We start from the raw sequence: 20,364 nt of genomic DNA on the forward strand, positions 1-20,364 counted from the left end.
GACTCACTTCTGACGTAAATAATTTTAAATATTATAATAAATAATTATTTATTAAATAAATTATAAAATAGTAAATCCCGAAAAGAAAAAGAGAATTGAAAGAAGTTTTTGTGTGAATAAAGGTTTTTAGACTTACTTTAGAAATAAGGAATCGTTAGAAATTGAATCCAAAAAGAAAAGAGAGAGAGAGAGAGAGAATTGAAAGAAGAGAAATCGAGAGATGAAGGAGCCGTTGCGACGTACGAAAGTGGTGATAAGGCATCTGCCACCGTCAGTCACCCAATCGTTTTTCTTCTCTCAAATCGACGATCGTTTCTCTGATCGTTACAATTGGTTCTCCTTCCGTCTCGGCAACTCCAGGTTAGGGTTTCTAACTTTTGTTTCCCCAATTTCTAATATTCCCTTCATTTGCTTTATTTCTTTTTTCTTTTATGGAATTATTTCAGTTTTGTTTTTCTAATTTAGTTCCTCAGCAATCAAATGGAGCAAAATTTGTGATTGCATTGTTGAATTTCTTAGTTGTGCCTCTAAAGATTCATATTTGATAACTTTTTTTCTTCTTTTTATTTTTTATTTTTAATTCTCAAAACGCTTTTGCAGCCATAAGCATCAGAGTTACTCTCGAGCCTACATAAACTTCAAGAGACCAGAAGATGTCTTCGAGTTTGCTGAGTTCTTTAATGGGCATATATTTGTTAATGAGAAGGGTATGTTATGGTTAAATTTCTGATTCTTTATGATGTTTATCAACTGCAGACACGTTTTTCTTGTTTTAGAGGACAGCTTATGTGATTCTTACTAAGTATGTGAAACACAACTGTTGTTTGCATTTATTCAATTTTATTGTAATATGTTAATTTCTTCTTCTCTGAGTTTAATTTACCCATTGGTCCTTCTATTCTATCGTATCATTTTGGTGCCCCTTGTTACAGGTACTCAATTTAAGGCCATTGTTGAATATGCTCCTTCACAGCGTGTCCCAAAGCCAGGGACTAAAAAAGATGGTCGTGAAGGGACCATTCTCATAGGTTCATTTTTTAAAGGAAAAAAGTTTATTGTTAGGCATATTATTTAATGGGAAGCTTTTGCAACTAATATTGAAGTGACTCTTATGGCTTGTTATCTTGTACTAAATCTTCTTTTTCTTTTATGAAACTAGATCCTGACTATCTGGAATTTCTCAAACTGATTGCAAAACCTGTTGAGAATCTTCCTAGTGCTGAGATTCAGTTGGAGAGAAAAGAAGCAGAACTGTCTGGTTAGTTATGATAGAAGGAATAACAAATTGTGAATTCTAGTTAGAGTTTTTGTCACCCTAATATGAGTGTGATTTCTTTGGTCCCACTTTATTCTTTCATAGGTGCTCCAAAAGAAACCCTTGTTGTTACACCACTAATGGAATATGTGCGTCAGAAACGAGCTGCCGAGAGTGGAACTCAGGTATTTTACCTTGGGAAAGGATGCAAGTTTATATCATCATGGTGCCCTTTTCCCTGTTCATATGACGCTAAGTTATTGTGTGCTTTCAACTTTTCATTAACCTATTTTGTTATTTTTAGCTCATTGAGCTTGCACTACTTTGTATGATCCAACTTTGTTAAAACATGATGGGCATATAATTGACAGGAGAAGGTATTTGCATGGTTTCCTTTCCTGTTAAATTTCTACATGAATTATTAGAATCCAATTTGACCAAAAATTGTCCATGAGACATCAGTCACACATGCTGCAGTCTAATATGTTAAGTGATGCTGCCCTTGGTGACTATATCCTCGAGATCTGTATGCTTAAACTTGTGGCCCAGAAAAAGGAAAAAGAAACAAAAAATGAATTAATAAGTAGTCTTTGAGTGGCCACCTTTTAGTTTGTTTTGATGACAGGGGTCAATCATCCTAAGAAAGGTTGGCAGAAAAGCTGCTGCTGCATCTACAGGCAAGGCTGGATCAAGTAGCAAGCGTGGCTTTGGGAAGAAAAAGGTGTCAATAGCTTTCTTATTTATTTTATTCCTGGATATCTGAGCATATGATAGCTTTCTTATTTATTTTATTGCTGGATATTTGAGCATATGATACTTTGCTACTTCTACGTAAACCTTTCAGTACTTTTAAAAAATAATATCTTCTCATTGTGACTTTTCTTGTTAAGGTTACCCTACTGGTTAATCGGATGCCTTTTATTTGTACAAGAGCATAGCTGTTACTTCTCTGGATCATCTTCTGTTCTTAGTTGATGTTTATACTTTTTTCCTCCCTATGTGCAAAGATTATTAGCAAGCACCTTAAGGAGGCATTTACAGTGGAATAAGATGTGAAAATAGGCTGGTTTCTGAAATTTGAAACGTCTTGAGATTCCTTTGGAAAATGCCTTTAGGATACTATCTTAGGAAGGTTGGGTTAATCTCCAAACTTCCAAGCTTTAGGCTTTGCTTGGTAGGAAGGATAGAAAGGGGTGAAGTTGGGAAAAATCTTTTAATTTAACGGTTAGGTTTCATAATTACTTTCCTACTTTATAGTTTAACCATTGGATTAAATTTTTTTTTCATCCTTACCCATTTCTATCCTTCCTACTAAGCAAAGGCCTTAAGGTAAGAATGTAAAGAAGTAGATATAGAAAGCGTACACCAGTGACACTATTAAGAGAATGAGCTATATCTTAGGCACCTGAAGCTCTGGACTATCATAAATGCTTCACATAGGAGATGAAAGGGATGACTTTTAGAATGAATTTTGATTATATCCTTGAGTCTAACAGACTGCTGTACCCAGAGGAGAAAAGACTCTTTTCAGTGAGGCGACTTCTTTCCCTGTTTGTCATTTGGCTCAAAAGATTTTTCATTTTTAGTACCTAAATAAAGCAGATCCCGTATCAGTAAAAGACAGTGAAGCCGGCCCCCACTTTATTATTCTTATCCACACTGCTTAACCAAGAATAATTTTCTCTTGATAAAGGAGACTGAAGTGTCCTATTTGATTTTGCTTTCTGTTATGCCTCCCCTTAAGAAAGAAGAAATTTGTTAGAGACATGAAGAAAGGTAAAATTATAATGATATCAATGAAAACTTAATAGAGAAGAAGGCCTTTGCTTGCACCAACTAAGCTAAAGGTAGATTGAGGTTCAATTAGTCCTGAACTCTATGACTCTGATTAACGAGCAAAATTTTCTATAAATATGAAAGGTTGTGCAGTTTGTTATAGTTTCCTATTATTTCTTTTTGAAACCAAAGGTTTGAAAATTATCTAAAAACGGAAGTTATACCTGTCTATGTGCTTCTATCAATTTTCTCAATCTTCTATTGGCTTTCCTTCTCTGCAGTGGAACTTAAGAAGAAAACTCTCCTCAGATGTCTTGCTTTCTTGCAAAACTGCTAGTATTTTAATGTCATTGTTATTTGTTGTTTAATTTTGAAGTACTATTTTTAGAAACTGCGTAACTTATAAAGAATATAACTTGAGTAACAAATCATTGTAGGAAATTTTGTATGGAGTTTTGATATTCTAAAATATTATTTTCATTGCCTCTCTTTCATATGGAGCAATTTTAAATGATCCTTTACAATGATAATCTGTGCATTTGCAATTTTTGAAGTTGGATGGTTGTTATTTTTCTCATTCAAGGAAACTTGTTTGATTGACAGTATATTCTAAAAGACAGTGCAAAAGGTGCAAAGAACTCCAACTTTTTTGTAGCATCCAAGGAAGAGGATCAATCAGTGACTTCTGTTGCAAAAGAAATAAGAGAGAATGGAACTGGTGAGGGTTTAAACAGCCTTTACAGAGGTTTATGATCCACATAGAGCTATATCAGCATCATTAGCATTATCATTGTGACTATTTGTTTTTTAACATAAAGCAAGATACGGCTCTAAAGAAAAAAATAAGTTATTTATTGATTTTTCAAATAAACAAGACTCATGCTGTTCTATAGTGCATTGCTGGATTAACTTAATATAAGTTTCTTTGAGTGTTCGAAATTGTTGCAAGCATGTGTCTCTTGTTTTGTGTCAATAGACATCTCATAAAATGGTTTACTAGAACGCTTAGCATGTTTTTCATGAGTGTGTTTTATTGTGAATCTAATTGTAGTGTTTCAGAAAAGTACTGTTTTACCCTTTACCTTTCATCAATGGTAATGCCACCCATTATTTTGCATTTAATTTTGGCAGTGATCACCCTTCTGTTTCATAGATCTTGTACTTTTTGATTGATCATCAAGAAAAATAAATCAGTATGAGTTTGATAATTGGTTTGAAATACAAGAAATCAAACATTTATTACTCCAGATGATCCCCAATAGCAAGGATGTGGCTCTTAACCCCATGCTACTTGGAGATCAGAGAGTTATTTACCATTGTACTGATTTAGCGGACCCATGGAACACTGATATAATGCTGCTGCAAGTTTCTTATAGTGCCATGCAAAGGGACTACAATGAAATTTTCTTTAATCAAGGCCCCCATGGTGGAGCTTTAGGTCAACCTGAGTTCATACTTTAGAATACGACTCGTCTATATTTTAAGCAGCTGAGGTGAAGGTGTGAAATAATGCTGACATTTTGTCTTTTAACTATTTATTATACTGGAATAAGTGCAAGAGCCACATATTATTCTATTTGCACTTAGTTTTGAGCGTGTGTATATATATATTTAAGTTGATGGTTTATTCTCTCTCTGGACTTCGGTTTGAATTATCTTCTTTCATTTGACTGGATGTTGGTGACATATTAAACACCTTAGATTGGAGGTTGTTTTGGTTCTTAACTTTTCTTTTTCGTTGTATTTCCTTCCCCCATGTTTTTGCTTAATTAGTTGCATTGCAGTCTGTGGCATTGATGGTCATGTAACAGGAATCACTGTTTCTGCTAATTCTGGGAAGAAAAAGATTCTGCTTCTAAAACCAAAAGATCGAGAGCTTCCTCATGTAAGATATTTGCCTTTAGTTTGTCTCTCTTCCGCTCAGTCATGGTGTCCATTGTCAGCTATATTCAAGTTTTACGTATGCTGGGCTGAGAATTGTTTTATATGTGCTTATGGAGTTGATTTTTTAATTGGTCTTTTCAAATTTTGGGATGCAAATTATGATCTCCTTTCAATTTCCTAGGTGCCAGATGGTGTATCTGATCAGCATGGGGCATCATCTCCTGTAGTAAATTCACCTGGTTCAACTGCTCCAAGACAGGGTCAAAGACGTGAGGCTGGTGGAAAGTTAATAAGGAGCATACTTTTGAGTAATGAAGCGGGCCAAAATCAATCTTCAGCAGCAGTACAGCCTCAGCAGAAAACTCAAACTATGAGTCTGGACAATGTCAAGAGACCTCCCCGGCCAACTAATACACGATCAGGTATGAATGGTCATGTCTCAAATGAAATGCCTGCATTAAAATCTGATGCTGGTTCAAAAAGAGTTTCAGATGGTAAGTTCATCAAAAAGGGTTCAGGTTCTGGAAGTGAGAAGCATGAAAAACGTACAAGAAATAAGGATAGACCTGATCGTGGTGTATGGGCTCCTCTTCATCGTTCTGATGTTTCACAAGCTAGTGAGGAGCGCCTGACACCCTCTGTGTTGCAATCTGCACGGGCCTCTCGTAATTCCATGGAAGGTATTAATGCTTCTGCACATGAATATATGGTGTTTGCAAGTCTGGATAGATTTGAGATACAATTCTTGTATCAAGTTGTTCTGTTTGAATTTACAAGAAATGAGGAAGCTAATTTACCTTGCTGTCTGCCTATGATCTTCCAGTTACCGAAGGAGAAATGAAAGTCGACATACCTAATGGAAGCAGTGGACTTAATTTTCTGTCAGAAAATGGTTAGTCTGTCTATAATTAATTGATTCAGTATTGTTGTCACATGCAATATTACTAGAATGTCATATTGATGATACCATTCGTGCAGGCTTCAATAGACATTTGGGTTGGCGCCCAGCAGCCTATAATATCAAGGATGATGGGTCTGTCATATCAAGTGAGGGCAAGTCTTCCAAAAGGGGAGTTGCTACTAGCTCTGGAACCAATGAGGTCAGCAAAGTTGTGTTGAATCAGCTTCAGTATCTGTCATCTTTTATTGACCTTTGGTTGTCATGTTCTTTTCTCTTTCTCTTTGCAGAAACAAGTTTGGGTTCAGAAGTCATCTTCAGGTTCTTAGAGAATCTAACTAAATTGGTAAGCTCCTTCTGTATTTAATTCCATTAAATTAGTTGATGAATTTTCTTAGCCCATGTTTCTGTAACTTGGTTTTCTTTCTGGGCACGTGAAACTAATTCATAGTAGCACTATATTGTTCTGGGATTATTATTTCTTGTTTTATTGATTTACAGGCTTTTGGAGCGCGTTCCTTTCTCCCAGTGTTGGGGTTCTTATCTTCTCCTGTCATGTTCCTATGACTTGCAACATTATTTGCCTTGTTTGGGTTTGCAATAGCTGTATTCTCCAGAATATGTTCTTGAATAGTCCTTACCTGGTAGTAGATTAATTCTCTTATTGGACTGTCAAGAGCAAGCATCGGCGACCAATCGGGCAGGAATATATTCCGTGTGGTCTACATTGGGAAAGAAGTGACTGGATCAAGAATAATGCTGATAATCAGTGGTGTTGCTGGAAGGGGAGATTCTGCTGGACGGTGCTGTGGATTTTTTTTTTCTTTTTTGTTGAATGATGCAATGCAAGGTTTTTAGTAGTTTACTTGAATCGTATTGGTCTTTGCTTTTGCTGGATCTTCCATAGGTGGATATTCTTATTTTGGTTTTCTGTATATATGTTCTGTCCAAGAACATGGTGCTGCCTCTAAAATAAGTTTTAGAAAACGGGTCGAAGTTTTTTTTTTTTTTTTTCTTTTGATTTATATTTTCATTCAGTTTTAAACAAATTTCAAGAAAGTGGGGCATGAAAAAAGGGCTATGGTGTACTATGAAATGAAACAAAGAATCATTCTAATGTGTTTGCCGTCCGTACTTATGATTAATCAAAAAATTTGCGTTACTTGAAAACATGCAAATTACAAGAGATTAACAGCAATCTCTTTACTGCAAGAAGAAAAGAATAAATTACAGACAGGTGGCCCTTGTGTTGTACATAAAATTAACTGCCTGTCTTGTCTTCTTTCTGAAAATAGAAATATAAAAGATCAAAGAATAACCAGTTTTTCTTTTTTATCTGAAAATTAAGCTAAGGAATCCGAACAATTTCTACTAAAATTTTGTGAAGCGAATGTGGCTTTGAGAAGAATGGGCAGTGGTCACTCCCTTTAATCTTGAAAACTCCTTCAGGCGGGTTTTCTCTTACTAGCTTCTCTTGCACATCTGATGAAAGAGCATGATCTTCCAATGTCTGAATGTAGAAGCGCCGCCCGGTTTCGTACTTCTCAGGGGACAATGACAGTTTCTCCATGATAGGACCTAGTGGGGTAGGTCTCATGGAAACCATGGCCAAAGCAACATCCTGAAAGGAACAACAATATGGTTCTTTAAAATGGCTACAATAAATCAAGTACTTCTTTGGGTTCTCACTTTCATAAATGATGATCAGTCCACGATTTTCATACAGTATCTAACAATACAGCATACATGCACACAGCATTTAGACTCTAGACGGTATAACATGTTCAACCCAAAATGTATCATCAATAAGTATGGTATGCTTCATAAGAAAAAAGGATGGAAGACCCAACTCAAATTATTTTGTAGTCAGAATTTATATTTGCATATATTTATATGTATAGACTAATGAAATGACTAAGCTTAACCGTATAAGATGTTTTGACACCACATAAAACTAAATAAAGCTTCAAAGAATTCTCTGGTGGTCTCATTTGATCATTTCCATAGAAATTGAATTTAAAACGGATAACCAGTGGCCAATGTTCTGTTGCAAGAAATGAATAACAGAACAATGAATTCAAAACATATAGCATGAAAAAGAGTTTTTTTTTTATAGAGAATTATGCAAAAGAGGAGATTCTGCAATGAGAAAAAGGGGATCGCCTGAATTTTCAAGGTTTGCTAATATGATGCTCTTGACCAGTAAGGCTGTAACATACCTTTGTTGGCGATTGATTAAAATATAACCCTTTTATCAGCTGTTTCTCAAACATGAAACCTGTAGGAGGCTTATCTTGGCCATTTCCATAAATAAAAAACTGTGACTCTTGCATGAAATGTTCAGCAGAACCAAGCTGCAATAAAAAATTTTCCATGAGCCTATGTAAACCAGATAATTAAGAGAAATGAAAACTGTGGGACAACTTTCACTACAAAGATTCAGTAATAAGAACTACCAAGGTTGGAATAAAATTGATTCTTTGACATGTTTGGTCAATAGTCCATGACAAAAATACCACGGCAAGATGATTGTTCTTTCCAGGTATGGCTGACAGGAGAAAGAGGATTCATACTGGAAATAAAAACTTGATTTGCAGGTCCAAACTTTCTGTTTATTTCTTAGCTAAATAAATTTAAGTGGTTCCAAGAATAAAAAAAACATTATATAATAACATAAAGGGAAAATGGTAACATGTTTGTTATTCTAATTTGTGATGTTTCTTTTATTTAGCTCAGAAGAAAATACATACTAAATTTGTGATGTAATTATAAAAGCTAACATTTAATGGAACACGATGTAATTACTTGACGTACAACAATTGGCAGCTAGGCATTGATAAAATACCTCTTCAGCAAAGACATCAAAAGGTCTCTGACCATTAGACACCATTGTAGCACAAAGGAAAATTGCTTTGGAGATCTTCTCTGGGAAACACTCCAATGCATATGAAAGGCATGCACCTCCGCTGCTGTGACCGACCAAAATAACCTGCAAATAATTCATAAATCAAAATAGGCAAAGGCTTTTTTAGATGAATAAAACTCATGGTACAAATCTACCCTCTTACCTTCTCATCTTCAGGAAGGTTCTCTAGATAATGGATCAATGGTTTTGAATATTGTGCCAATGTAGTGACAGTGTTTGAATCTGTTAGATCAATACCAGAGCCCGAGAGATCCAATGCAGTAGGCAGAAGGCCTACTTCCTCCAACTGAGCAATGGTTTTGTACCAACACCAAGCTCCAAAGCCTTCTCCATGTATCAGAATAATTCTTTTAAACTTGACATTTTCAAGAGATTCCGATACCTGCAGAGAACATGAAAATAATATTAGACATAACTTTATAGAAATGGGTTATAAGTTGTAAAATTATTATACGACTACAATTATATCTATTTCAATGTTATTTACACCTCAGGATTTACTTCCAACAGAAATTGTCTCCTAGGTATAGCTTTCATAGGGTTTATCACTGATCTTTTCACCAGCCTTCATGACAATGTTCCAAATCCTTATCATCATAGCACAACAGAATAAAAAATGCTTTTGAAATTCCCTTTCAAAAAACAACTGAAAGAAAAGTGACTCATGTGGGCTTATAAAGAGCTTCACATAGATCATAACAAAAAGTGCATATCATGAGATCCCTTCTTTATCTTTTGTTCAAAATTAAAATAAAATAAAGCAGAAATGATCTGTTTATCTTCTTAACTAAACTGTATTAGAGACTAAAGAACTAACTTGAAGATATAGAATTGCTAAGTGCTAAAAGCACAGTGAATCAGTTACATATTTTGCCGGGTTCTCCGTTTTAAGTTTTCCAATGAAAAGCAAAAGAAGATTGACCATTGACTACTGCTGTTTTCCAACATGATTAATAACATTTTCTAACGTTTGCTCTTGTTTTACAATCAATCATCAAAACTCCACTTTTTCATCATAGATCCAATCAACTAAAACAGTAATTATGAATTTATGATTACACATGAAAACAAAATAAGGAAAGCAAAGGTAAGTAATTTAATAAGAAACACCTTTTTTTCATTATTAGCTAATGAATCAGAGTGTCTTCTAGGACTGGTAGAGCCAATCCTCCTAGACATGGATCCATCAAATCTCTGAGACAATCGGTGCTGATGAAGAGCCATAGACAAAGCTTGCCTATGCAAAAACTCTTCTTCTGCAAGCATTTTCCTTTGAGACCTCCCAATTCTCTTGCTTCTTGATCCATTATCTTTGGTATCTTTCTTTGTCCTGCAAATGAAGCTATTACCCATTATTCAGAAGAACTCAAACAAGCTAGTTTTTTTAACACTACCCAGGAAGCTTAAGGAGCATTTCTGCCAGAAAAGTGGTAAAAAGTCGAGATTTTCCAGGAAAGATAGGTTTTTTAATGAACGGAAAGTGGCATAAAGATAGTAATATTTGTTTTCCCTTTCAGCTTTAAGATTTTTTTGTACTAATTATATAAAGGTAATAAATGCAAAAGAGAAAAAAAAATGAGAAGAAAAAAGAGTTGGCAGAAAGAGGTTATAAATGGAAAAAAAAAAAAAAAAAAACAAAACAAAAATGTTTGAAACAGCTCCTTGAGTCGAATAGCCAACTGAATTTAAGTGCTATTTATTGTTTTTGGATACTATTTTCTTTCAACGGTGGGAGACTTTCAATGCTTTGCTTTTTCTCTCTCCCTTTAGAAAATTGTAGACTTTCTTTTTCTTTTTTTTTTTTTCTGTTTGTTGACCGTTGGATTTTGGGGTCTTCCTGTTTTGCTGGTAACTACTGTTAAGAACATGGAGATGTGAAGAGTCTGGTGCGTGAAAGTGGGAGAGAGATACGTCTTTCAGATACAGTTTGTTTTGGTTTAATCACTACTTATTGTAATTCTTAAAGCATAAGAAGATTTGTAGTTGGAAAAAGATTAGTCCAATCAATTAGTTCATTCTGTTTTGATTGTCAGTGATCTTGGGTTTGTTAGAACATTCGCTTGTGATTGAAATAATCTATCTGTTTCAGCTTTTTGAGTCTTGAAAATTGAAGTAATTTGTCTGTTCTGATTTTTTCTATCATGTGGGAGAAGTTTTCTCATTAAAAAATAAAAAACAAAAAAAAAAACAAAAGAAAAGACCTTAGCAATTGACATTATAACTAGATTTCTCTTTCTCATGTGGCAGAAATAAGGATTTAGAAGTATAAATTTAAAGAAAAAAATTCAACGATGCGGAGGAGGGTGATTTTTCAGCCCCTAAACGTTGTTGCTATCCCATGTGGGAGATTTTGTCACTAAACCAATGAAGGCTACAACTCGGCAAGATGAATTCTTTCGGATGTTAATTTTATTCATATTTAATAAAAATTTTAATTTTTTATTTAAATAAAAATAAAAATAAAAATTATATTATAAAAATAGAAATAGAGATATACATGATTTTAATTTTTTTATTAAATATAGGGATAAAAATAAATAATAGAGCATTGATCACATATTCATACCCATATTATATATATATATATATCTATTTCGTAAATAAATTTTGTATTAAATAATATAAATTATAATTTTGAGATTAATTAGAATTAATATATTTCTATTAAAATATATATTAATATATATTTTAAAAATTACATAAATATGAAAGATAAAAAACTTTTTAAAAAAACTAAAAAAAATTAAAATTTAATTTTTATTTTTTTAAGCTATAAGTATGAGAATTATCATGCTTATTAAATATTCGCAAAAATAGAAATAGATATAGATTTGAAATGCCCGTTGAGTATAGTATGGATATGAGTATGAAAATGAGTACAATATAAAAACTTGAAGATGAAGATAAAAAATCTCTTATCATTTTATACCTTATCTATTGACATCTTTATCCATCCCATTCTTTTCAACTAAAAAAAAAAAAAAGATTTTAAGTTCTAACTATATATTAGCTGATATTAAATTTCATGCATTACACATACATGTTTGTTTTTTTATTTTTTTTTTATATTCTTAATCTATCTTTAAATTTTTTATCCTATTGAAAGAACATTACGTATCTAAATTATTTTAGACCTATAACTTCCAAATATCAATTTCAATAATATACCAACTAATTCAAAAGATAATTAACTTATTTTTTAATATTTTATTTAAAAGAATATATAACATAATAAAGAAATATATATTTTAAACCCTTTAATTAGATTGCTTTTATTTTTTTCTCTCCTAGCCACCAAGCTAGGTGTTTTTTTTTTACTTTTTTTTTTTTGCAAATATGAAAAGAAAAAGTGTGAATGAAAATTTGTATATGGGGAAATCAGGGTTTTATGAACAAGGTTACAAACAAATTGCTTACTCTAAAATCTATTATGAGCAGCTAGCAGTTTTTGCAAGGATCCCTAAATGCTTTTTCTTGAATAGATTACATTTCTTTTCTTGTTTTTTGACCATATAAAACAAGAGCTTCTAGGTGCAGGTCAGACTTAAGATTAAGATTCCATGGTGTTTTTCGCCCTTCTTCTTTCACAAAGAGAGGATTATGATTTTTTACCCCTTCTTCAATTTATTTTGTGACAAAATGAGGTTCGCCAACCAAATTTAATATTGGAATAAACAGATACTGTCATATTACATGCCATTAGGAGCGGAACTGCATACTAGTTATGGTACGGGTTTGGGTAAAGGAGACAGATATTGTCTTTGCAGTTTGCGTGGACAATTAGCTTTAGCGCCTCCTCCAATTGGGTCATTTAATTTTTATTTATTTATTATTATTGGCTGGCCAGGGTGAAAAATGAAAAAAATAGGAAATATTGTTAGACAAATATGCCTATGTTGGATCACAGCCAGCCATCCATGGTTTTCAATGGGCTACTCGTCAAAAATTAAGCCCACCAGCATCGTTCTTTCTTTTGGACGACTTCTTAACCCATTGAGGCCCATTTATTTTAATTGGGGTGTCATCATATGAGCCCAAAATAGGCCCATGGCCAACTTCGCCCCACACAAGTCTTGGATGGATAAGGTAAAAAAGAAGCGCCACACACACCATGCTACAAAAAAAAAAGACATGCAAAAATAAATATCAAATTCATTGCTTTGCTACACTATTCTATTATCTTGAAAAATATCTGAAATGGGCACCATCCACCTTAACACTCATAGCTTAACTACTCTCTCTGAACCTTGTAAATTCAACTTCACCAGCAGCTCCAACAAGGTCCTTACACTCTCCAGGCACTTCAGCTTCCCTAGAGGAAAAATCAGAGCTCTTAGCACCGTGCCGGAGAGCGAATCCGTGGCCAAGGAGCCTGATGAACCACCTGCAGTTGATTTTGCATTCGTTCATGTAAGTTAAAAATGGTGTATATATGCTTAATGCATACTACTGACTAATATGTAACAAAACATGAATTTCCCTTTAAATTTAATTTGCTTCTTCGTTTTTAGTCTGTTTTGCTTCCAGATGGTACCCCGGATGTACATTTTCGTAGGGCTTGTGGTGGGCAGAAACTTAGGGATATAATGCTGGATAATAACATTGAGTTGTATGGACCATATGTAAGTTCATGGTTGATATACAAAGTGATTGCACAATATATTTTTATGTATATATGGTAACTGTTAAAAGATGATTTTCCATTGATGTTGGTTTTCAGGCTAGACCTCTGCTAAACTGTGCAGGAGGAGGAACCTGTGGAACTTGTATGGTGGAGGTGAATTTATACTACCATGGAACCCATCTTGAAAGAAAACAATATTGTTTTAGAACATTAATTTGATTGTCAAGTGATGTCAGTATAGGTAAGTTAGATTGATAAGTAAAAAAATCCTCTAGTCAAAAGGATTTAGTAACACCTAAATCCAATATCAGCTTAATTAAGATTCAGATATAATTGAACATTGTAGGAGTTCTATCCTATATATCACCTGCAAATAGTGTTCATAGCGTATTAATGTTCAAGGTGTCTTAATTGTTTTTTTTTTTTTTTTTTTTACAGAGGAGGTATGGGATAGGGAAAGGGATTGCCAATGTTGTGAATTGAACCACATATTTGCTGGATATAGAATAGTTGCGTAAATAAATTGGACAAAATATCCGACTTCAATTGGATGATTTTGTTTTTGCTCATTGGGAACAATTAAAATTGTAAGGTGATAAAAGGCATTGTGGTTGTAATTCTGTTTTCATTTTTTAAGATAAAGAATACCAATATGTGTTAGATTGGGTTAGTAATAAGAAATTATTCCTTGTTATATTCAGTTTTATATTTCAATTTTCAATTGTATTTCATTTTTATTATTAGGTTGTGGAAGGGAAGGAGCTGCTCAACCCTCGTACAAACAAAGAGAAGGAAAAACTGAAGAGGGTATATTTTAGCTTATCATAAATTACTTCATTCCTCATTATTCTGCATTTCATTGTGCTGACATTGTGATTCCAAATTTCTAATTCCTGATAAAACTTAGCCTGCAAATAATTACACTTTGGTATAATTGGCCTGAAAATAAATCCAATTGCTCAAGTTTTCCAGGATAAAATGTTCTTTTAGGCTACATTAAGGATCCAGTCATAAAACACAGCCTCCGATGCAGTGGGAATACTCCGACAACTCTTCTAAATGGAACCGTAGGCTTTGGTTAGTAGGAAGGATGAAAAACTTGTTAATTCAATGGTCAAAATTCATAACTGCTTTCTGATTTTGTAGATTAATCATTAAATTAACAAGTTTTCCATGCTTTAACTCTTTCTATCCTCTCTACAAAGCAAATCCTTTATCTCTCCTCTTGTCAAATTTGATTTATACAACCCTATGCCACCTGAAATCATGATATCAGAACTTGCATCAATTTTTAAGGATCAATATTTACCCTGTAATTATAGTAGTTAGATAAATACTACTAATAGCTAATATTAATGATGCTTATGGGTTATTTGCAGAAACCAAAAAACTGGAGACTGGCCTGTCAAACAACAGTTGGTAAACCAGATTCTAGGGGCATGGTTTGTAATCTTTCTCAAGCCTATTAGTTCCAACAAATTAGAACAAGAAAGATGAGTCATTAACATATACGATAGGGATAAAATTAATTTCTCTATTCCTCATCCAATGCAGTTGGTGATTCAACAGCTGCCTGAGTGGAAAGCACATGAATGGACTTATGAAAAAATAGCACCTTCAGAAGAGCCTTAAAGCTGAGACCTTTTTTTGTCTACAATTATTGTACAAAAAATTTTTGAAACTTACTATGAAGTTCATGTTGACATAAGATATACCATTATGGTTAACCACACTGTGAACATTACTTGAAGAATATTGAAATTACCTGGTTGATTTATTGCAATATTCAATCTTATTCCGTAATTTGTTTGTAATAGTGTTAGGTGACACTGTTTTTTCATTAGTCTTTTTCTTTTTATGGTTCAGGGATAACACTGGCACTTCATTGAGGTCCACCATCAGCACATTTTGATTCAATTATTGCAAGGATGGATCAATAGTTAAGTACAAAAAACAGTAACAAAATTGTAAAAAAAAAAAAAATGTGGCTACACATCACCAACTTCATCCATTTCCACATAGCAAGTTGACAACAACAAACTTTACAGCAATAACCCAAAACAAAAGAAAATGAAGCTACAAAGAAAGAAGAGCAAAAACTGTTATCCCTTCTGTTATTATAATGGCAAATGGCTTAAAAAGAGATGCAATTGAACTAGCTTAGAAGTCACTGGATAATGGTGCATGTTCAGAGTGCATGAACACATTTCCATAGATAAGTCCAGCCAGGGCACCACCAATTAGTGGCCCAACCCAGTAGATCCAGTTGTCGTGGAAGTCTCCACTGGCGACAGCTGGCCCAAAGGAGCGGGCTGGGTTCATGGATCCTCCAGAGAAGGGTCCAGCGGCCAAGATGTTGGCTCCAACAATGAAACCAATTGCAATGGGTGCAATAGTGCCAAGTGAACCCTTCTTGGGGTCAGCTGCAGTTGCATAGACAGTGTAAACCAAAGCAAATGTGATGATGATCTCCATCACTACTCCTTGAATGGCTCCAACTCCAGCTGCAACACTGTGAATGGGAATTGTCTGCGAAAGAAGTGACCAAAAGTTTGAAGTTTCCTTGACAATGGAGTCAAACAAAAAATTTGATGACCAACATACTAATTATGACTATATCAGAAAAAAATGTTGTGGAAGTAGACTACAAACATGGTGATTTTTCGTTCATTGGATGTAACTATTTCTTAATAGAGAAAAAAAAAAGTTATGCTATTTTATCAGATAGGAACAAGTCAATGAACTAAATTTATAAAAATAATGTTTGTGATTGGTTATGGAATTTAAGCATACCAAGCCTCCAGTTACAGCCTTGAGTAGGAAGCAAGCAACGATGGATCCAAGAAGTTGGGCAATCCAGTAAAAGATGCCAGTGAGAATGGTGATATGGCCACCAAGAGCCAACCCAAAGGTGACTGCTGGGTTGACATGGCCACCGGAAATGTTGGCACCAATGGCAACAGCAACAAAGAGAGCAAAACCATGGCAAATAGCAATTGCTACAAGGCCAACGGGATCGAGGGCAGCATCTGTTGTCAACTTGTCTGCAAAAAAAAAAAAAAATGTTATACCAAAAAGAACAACTATTTGACCGATGTGGTATTATCAGTACTCTTTGCTTCTAACTTTTCCATAGCAATTAAACTGTGATTTTTTATAGCAGCCCAAGTTAATGTAATGCTTAGTTGCATTCACAACTCTGCAGCCTTTTAATATTTCAAGTGTGGGAAGGGAACTAACTATAAGCTATGGCAGAGCCAACGCCTGCAAAAACAAAAAGCAAGGTTGAGATAAACTCAGCAAGATACGCCTTGAGAGAGCCTAAACTGAATGAATCATCGAAGCGACCGAAGGCAATTCCAGCCATCTTTGGAAGAAGAGAGAGCCAGTAAAGGGGAACTTTCTTTGAAGAGAAGGGTAGAGACAATGTGTCAGATAGAGCACAGAGACCATTTTGTTGATCACATATAAATACTATGAGAAAACATAGAGAAATAGGAATAGAATAACATAAGGGTTTTTTAATATATTAATTAAACAGGTTCATGAGTTTCATATGTTTTACTATTGATGGATTATGTGTATTCTTTTTCATGATGAAGGGTATAAAATCATGGAAATGCATCCAAATTCCATGCATATCCAATCAGGTTATTTTCCCTTCTGTCCTAGCTGTCATTAACATGCTTTATTAGAAATGTCGGGGAGCTCATCAATGCAATGATTCTTCCATGTGAGTTGTGACCCAACCTCTCCTTTGTGTTTGTCGGAGAGTTTGATGGGTCAACTGTGAAGAAAATAATGATAAAGAAAAAGGGAGGTGATCAGATCATGACTTGGTTTGGGCCACATTGTGCTCCGACCGTGTTCAAGAAACGAGGTCGTGGGGCTGTGCCATTTAGAAAATGAGTGGACAAGATTAATTGGTGTTTACATTAAAGATTTGGTGATTTTCATCTGAATTATGAAGAAAATTAAGGGCGCCGGCTGAATTAAGATGGATGGGGAGGAATCTTAAGCAACTTTTTGGCTCACTTGTTGGTTTACTATGTAAAGTTTTCCGAAGGGAGGGGTTTAATTTAATAGTGTCTGAATTGATGTTTCTTTATAGCATGAGTGGTGCGTTTTGAATATCCATTCTTGTGATTCTTTTTGTCCTTCAGGGCAGGGAGCCAGGGTAGAAAAGGCGTGGAACCTGAAATCTCACAGTGATTGTCATTGCATAAAGCATAGCCTGGTAAAATAGTTAAATGACTGGCTAAATTGTACCTCTATAATAGGATGATCCCTTGCAGATTTCCACTTAAACTAGTTTTTATATCCGAATGTTGGGTAAATCCCATGATTTGAAACCAAGTAAAAAATTGTAACATAAACCCACTTGGCTAATATCGAGAAATTCAGATTTCTCATACGTTTTGTATGGAAATCCTGTTTTTCTTTGCATCAAAGACAATGACATTTGTAATAAAATAAAAAATAAAAAAATAAAAGAGAGAGCGAATGACATTGGAAACATTTAAAAACAACATGCACTATCCCAAAATGTTTGTTGTAGAGCTGCATCTCAACATTGAGCTGATGAGTTATGATTTTAACATCTCTTTAAGCAACTCAAAGCCAAAACTTTTAGACCTTTAAAATGATTCTTCCAAGACGAAAATCTAGATACTTTGTAGAATTGGGATGTCAAACAAAATTCAAAGAATTTAGTACTGCAATAAGAATTAAGTCATGTTTAAGGTGCATTTGCTTGGACCGACATTTCAAGTGGGGGCACATAACTGATCACGCTATATCTACTTTCATTGCTGAAACTTGAGAGTGACTGGTAACGTAGCATTCATGTGTTTTCCTCGGCTGTGGGACCAAAAAATGAAAAATGCCTAGTCAGTACTCACATAGAAGACAACTAATTAATCCCCATATATTGATTTTATCTAAACTGCAAAATACCTTAATACTTTTTGCATCTTAGGTTCTTCTGTCGAAGTACTGAATTAGCATTTCAGCTGGTCTGAGTTTCTTCATTTCTTATGAGTTGTGACAAAAGCTTTGTTATGAAGAGATAAACCATACAATGATTGAATGACCCACAGCATTATTTTTTTTATTCTACATCACTGTTTTCCTTTATCAGACTTTGAACAAACAAAGCAATTGAATGGCTAGGCAATTGTATGTGTTTATGCAGCATGTGTCTGGTTTCTTCAATGGGGAAGAATGAAGACGGAGAATATCCCTATATAACTTTATTTTTAATTAGTAACAGGAAGAAGGAACGGTAGGAACTAGGAACCCCAAACCGATCCCCCAGAATTCTAACTTCATTGGCTTCAGCATGAATCGGCTCTGGTTACTATCAGACAAATGGGGCCTTTCTGTTGACCGCGAAATTCTCTGGACCCTGGAACAAATCTTAACACCCCCTTCTGAAGGGCTGTCACTGATGTTTTCAACTGTTAGGCTCATCAGGATGATCCATGGCCTCAAGTGTTCAGTATCATCCACATATGTAATTGAATAATGAGATAATTATTGTAGGAATATGCTAAAAGGAAATTACCATGCATTTTTACTCATTATCATTTTATCAATTAAAACACAACTCTCACCATTTCATGTTTGTTAAAGTTTTTCAAGCTATTTATGATGAATTCCTCAATAATTTGGTCATGTTTCTTCTTCTTTCAAGTTTCACTCCAATGCCCTAGAGAGTTTTGGGTTTGAAAGACCAGTCAGTCAGCATATGAATGTGGACTTGTTGAAGATTTTGGGCTACATAAATTAATCCAGCACTAAAGCCCACACTAACCCAAAAAAAAAACAAAGTAAAGTTCTTAGGTCTTAACTAATATTATTAGGTTATTAGCACCCGCAATCTCTAAACTTTGATCTAAATTTTATTTTTTGAACTTTAAAAAATTATAATTGGATTTTTAATTTTTTCAGTTATTTTATTTTGATCATTTTATCTATTGAACTATTTAAATTGTGGTTAAATGTCTGTTAGCATCAAGTAATGACGTCAGTTAACGTCTCATATGATAGATAAAAAATTAATATAGAATTCTATCAAAATTTAGGGATTAAAAATGAAACTATTTCAAAATTTTATATATTTCATACATATCTTATAAAAATATTAAATTTAAAATTATATTTTCATATTTTTTGTTATAATATAATTTACTTGGTAGATTTTTATTTTAAATAAAAAATAGATATTCAAAACTTAAAATTAAATTAAAATTTTAAAATTCATTTTTTAAAAATATAATACATTTTAAAAACAAAAAAAATATTAAAAATATTATTTTACTCATAAATCATAATAAAACATATTATTTTCTATCTAAAAAATTATTTTTTAAAATATTAAATATCTTTTATTTTTCTTTTTTAAATATATTTTATAAAACATGTTTCATAAAAAAGGAAAAATAAAAAATTTTTAAATTATATTTTTATTTTATATGAATATAAAATTTTTATATTTTTTAATAGATTAATAAATTTATTTTTGAAAATGATCTAAAAATTTTTATATAATATTTTAACACGATATAAAGTTTTTATCTAATTTCTTAAACTGATAAATAAATTTTAACTTAATTTTTAAAATGATATGTAATTTTAACAAAATTATTTTAAAATTTTCAACTTAATTTTAATTTTATAAAAATCTATTTTCTATTAAAATATTATTTTATTGATAAATCATATCATAATAAAAATTAAAAAATATTTTCAATTATAATATTTTATTATTTTAAAAAAATAATTTGAATTTTTAACTTAATTTTAATTTTAAAAAACTTAACTTCTATTAAAAATATAACTATTAAATTATATTACAACAAAAAATATAAAAATATAATTTTAAATTTATCATTTTATAAAACATGTATGAAATATATAAAATTTTAAGGTAATCTTGTCTTTGGTCCCTAAATTTTGAAGGAATTTTATTTTGGCCCTTTATGTGTAACATGAGGTGT

At 33.2% G+C, this 20,364-nt stretch overlaps 4 protein-coding genes across 12 annotated transcripts; 2 read left to right on the forward strand and 2 right to left on the reverse strand.

The window, feature by feature from the left end:
* The first annotated feature begins 145 nt into the window (after window positions 1-145).
* LOC111280794 (regulator of nonsense transcripts UPF3-like) lies at window positions 146-6,748 on the forward strand. 9 transcript variants are annotated; one of them, XM_022868269.2, is made up of 14 exons: window positions 146-360; window positions 601-707; window positions 933-1,028; window positions 1,160-1,258; window positions 1,361-1,440; window positions 1,881-1,976; window positions 3,635-3,749; window positions 4,816-4,916; window positions 5,097-5,337; window positions 5,407-5,595; window positions 5,739-5,807; window positions 5,894-6,015; window positions 6,104-6,159; window positions 6,315-6,748. In XM_022868269.2, exons 1-13 carry the CDS (start codon window positions 221-223, stop codon window positions 6,140-6,142), a joined length of 1,494 nt encoding a protein of 497 aa, XP_022724004.1. In that variant the 5' UTR covers window positions 146-220; the 3' UTR covers window positions 6,143-6,159; window positions 6,315-6,748. The 9 variants fall into 9 exon arrangements, with proteins under 9 accessions (XP_022724004.1, XP_022724005.1, XP_089612917.1 ...); XM_022868270.2 differs by having other exon boundaries at window positions 5,434-5,595; XM_089756791.1 differs by having other exon boundaries at window positions 4,843-4,916.
* A 33-nt stretch (window positions 6,749-6,781) lies between these two features.
* Window positions 6,782-10,656, reverse strand: LOC111280795 (putative methylesterase 12, chloroplastic). The gene is made up of 5 exons (XM_022868273.2): window positions 9,850-10,656; window positions 8,882-9,121; window positions 8,659-8,802; window positions 8,033-8,167; window positions 6,782-7,434 (listed from the first exon to the last, which is right to left on the reverse strand). The coding sequence occupies exons 1-5, from the start codon at window positions 10,090-10,092 to the stop codon at window positions 7,162-7,164; spliced, it is 1,035 nt and encodes a 344-aa protein (XP_022724008.2). The 5' UTR covers window positions 10,093-10,656; the 3' UTR covers window positions 6,782-7,161.
* A 2,229-nt stretch (window positions 10,657-12,885) lies between these two features.
* On the forward strand, window positions 12,886-15,146 carry LOC111281297 (photosynthetic NDH subunit of subcomplex B 3, chloroplastic). Its single transcript, XM_022869019.2, has 6 exons — window positions 12,886-13,149; window positions 13,251-13,361; window positions 13,460-13,516; window positions 14,108-14,170; window positions 14,743-14,805; window positions 14,918-15,146. The coding sequence occupies exons 1-6, from the start codon at window positions 12,937-12,939 to the stop codon at window positions 14,993-14,995; spliced, it is 585 nt and encodes a 194-aa protein (XP_022724754.1). The 5' UTR covers window positions 12,886-12,936; the 3' UTR covers window positions 14,996-15,146.
* Window positions 15,147-15,248: 102 nt separating this feature from the next.
* On the reverse strand, window positions 15,249-16,807 carry LOC111281296 (aquaporin TIP2-1-like). Its single transcript, XM_022869018.2, has 3 exons — window positions 16,604-16,807; window positions 16,157-16,407; window positions 15,249-15,892 (listed from the first exon to the last, which is right to left on the reverse strand). The coding sequence occupies exons 1-3, from the start codon at window positions 16,728-16,730 to the stop codon at window positions 15,524-15,526; spliced, it is 747 nt and encodes a 248-aa protein (XP_022724753.2). The 5' UTR covers window positions 16,731-16,807; the 3' UTR covers window positions 15,249-15,523.
* Between the last annotated feature and the right edge of the window lie 3,557 nt (window positions 16,808-20,364).

This window comes from Durio zibethinus, chromosome 28, assembly GCF_047325235.1.
Source record: "Durio zibethinus cultivar Kanyao isolate XHJ-2024 chromosome 28, ASM4732523v1, whole genome shotgun sequence".
Classification (NCBI taxonomy): domain Eukaryota; kingdom Viridiplantae; phylum Streptophyta; class Magnoliopsida; order Malvales; family Malvaceae; genus Durio; species Durio zibethinus.

Excerpts from the sequence above, each read along its gene's own strand:
- LOC111281297 (XM_022869019.2), top strand. The coding sequence starts at position 12,937 with ATGGGCACCATCCACCTTAACACTCATAGCTTAACTACTCTCTCTGAA. Across the intron at positions 13,150-13,250 it reads TTGATTTTGCATTCGTTCAT|TCTGTTTTGCTTCCAGATGG; the intron begins GTAAGTTAAAAA and ends CTTCGTTTTTAG. Across the intron at positions 14,171-14,742 it reads AGAAGGAAAAACTGAAGAGG|AAACCAAAAAACTGGAGACT; the intron begins GTATATTTTAGC and ends GGTTATTTGCAG.
- LOC111280794 (XM_022868267.2), top strand. The coding sequence starts at position 221 with ATGAAGGAGCCGTTGCGACGTACGAAAGTGGTGATAAGGCATCTGCCA. Across the intron at positions 1,029-1,159 it reads TGAAGGGACCATTCTCATAG|ATCCTGACTATCTGGAATTT; the intron begins GTTCATTTTTTA and ends TTATGAAACTAG. Across the intron at positions 1,259-1,360 it reads AAAAGAAGCAGAACTGTCTG|GTGCTCCAAAAGAAACCCTT; the intron begins GTTAGTTATGAT and ends ATTCTTTCATAG.
- LOC111280795 (XM_022868273.2), bottom strand. The coding sequence starts at position 10,092 with ATGGGTAATAGCTTCATTTGCAGGACAAAGAAAGATACCAAAGATAAT. Across the intron at positions 8,168-8,658 it reads TTGATGTCTTTGCTGAAGAG|CTTGGTTCTGCTGAACATTT; the intron begins GTATTTTATCAA and ends TTTTTATTGCAG. Across the intron at positions 7,435-8,032 it reads TTAATCAATCGCCAACAAAG|GATGTTGCTTTGGCCATGGT; the intron begins GTATGTTACAGC and ends TGTTCCTTTCAG.
- LOC111281296 (XM_022869018.2), bottom strand. The coding sequence starts at position 16,730 with ATGGCTGGAATTGCCTTCGGTCGCTTCGATGATTCATTCAGTTTAGGC. Across the intron at positions 16,408-16,603 it reads TGGCTCTGCCATAGCTTATA|ACAAGTTGACAACAGATGCT; the intron begins GTTAGTTCCCTT and ends TTTTTTTTGCAG. Across the intron at positions 15,893-16,156 it reads AGGCTGTAACTGGAGGCTTG|ACAATTCCCATTCACAGTGT; the intron begins GTATGCTTAAAT and ends CTTCTTTCGCAG.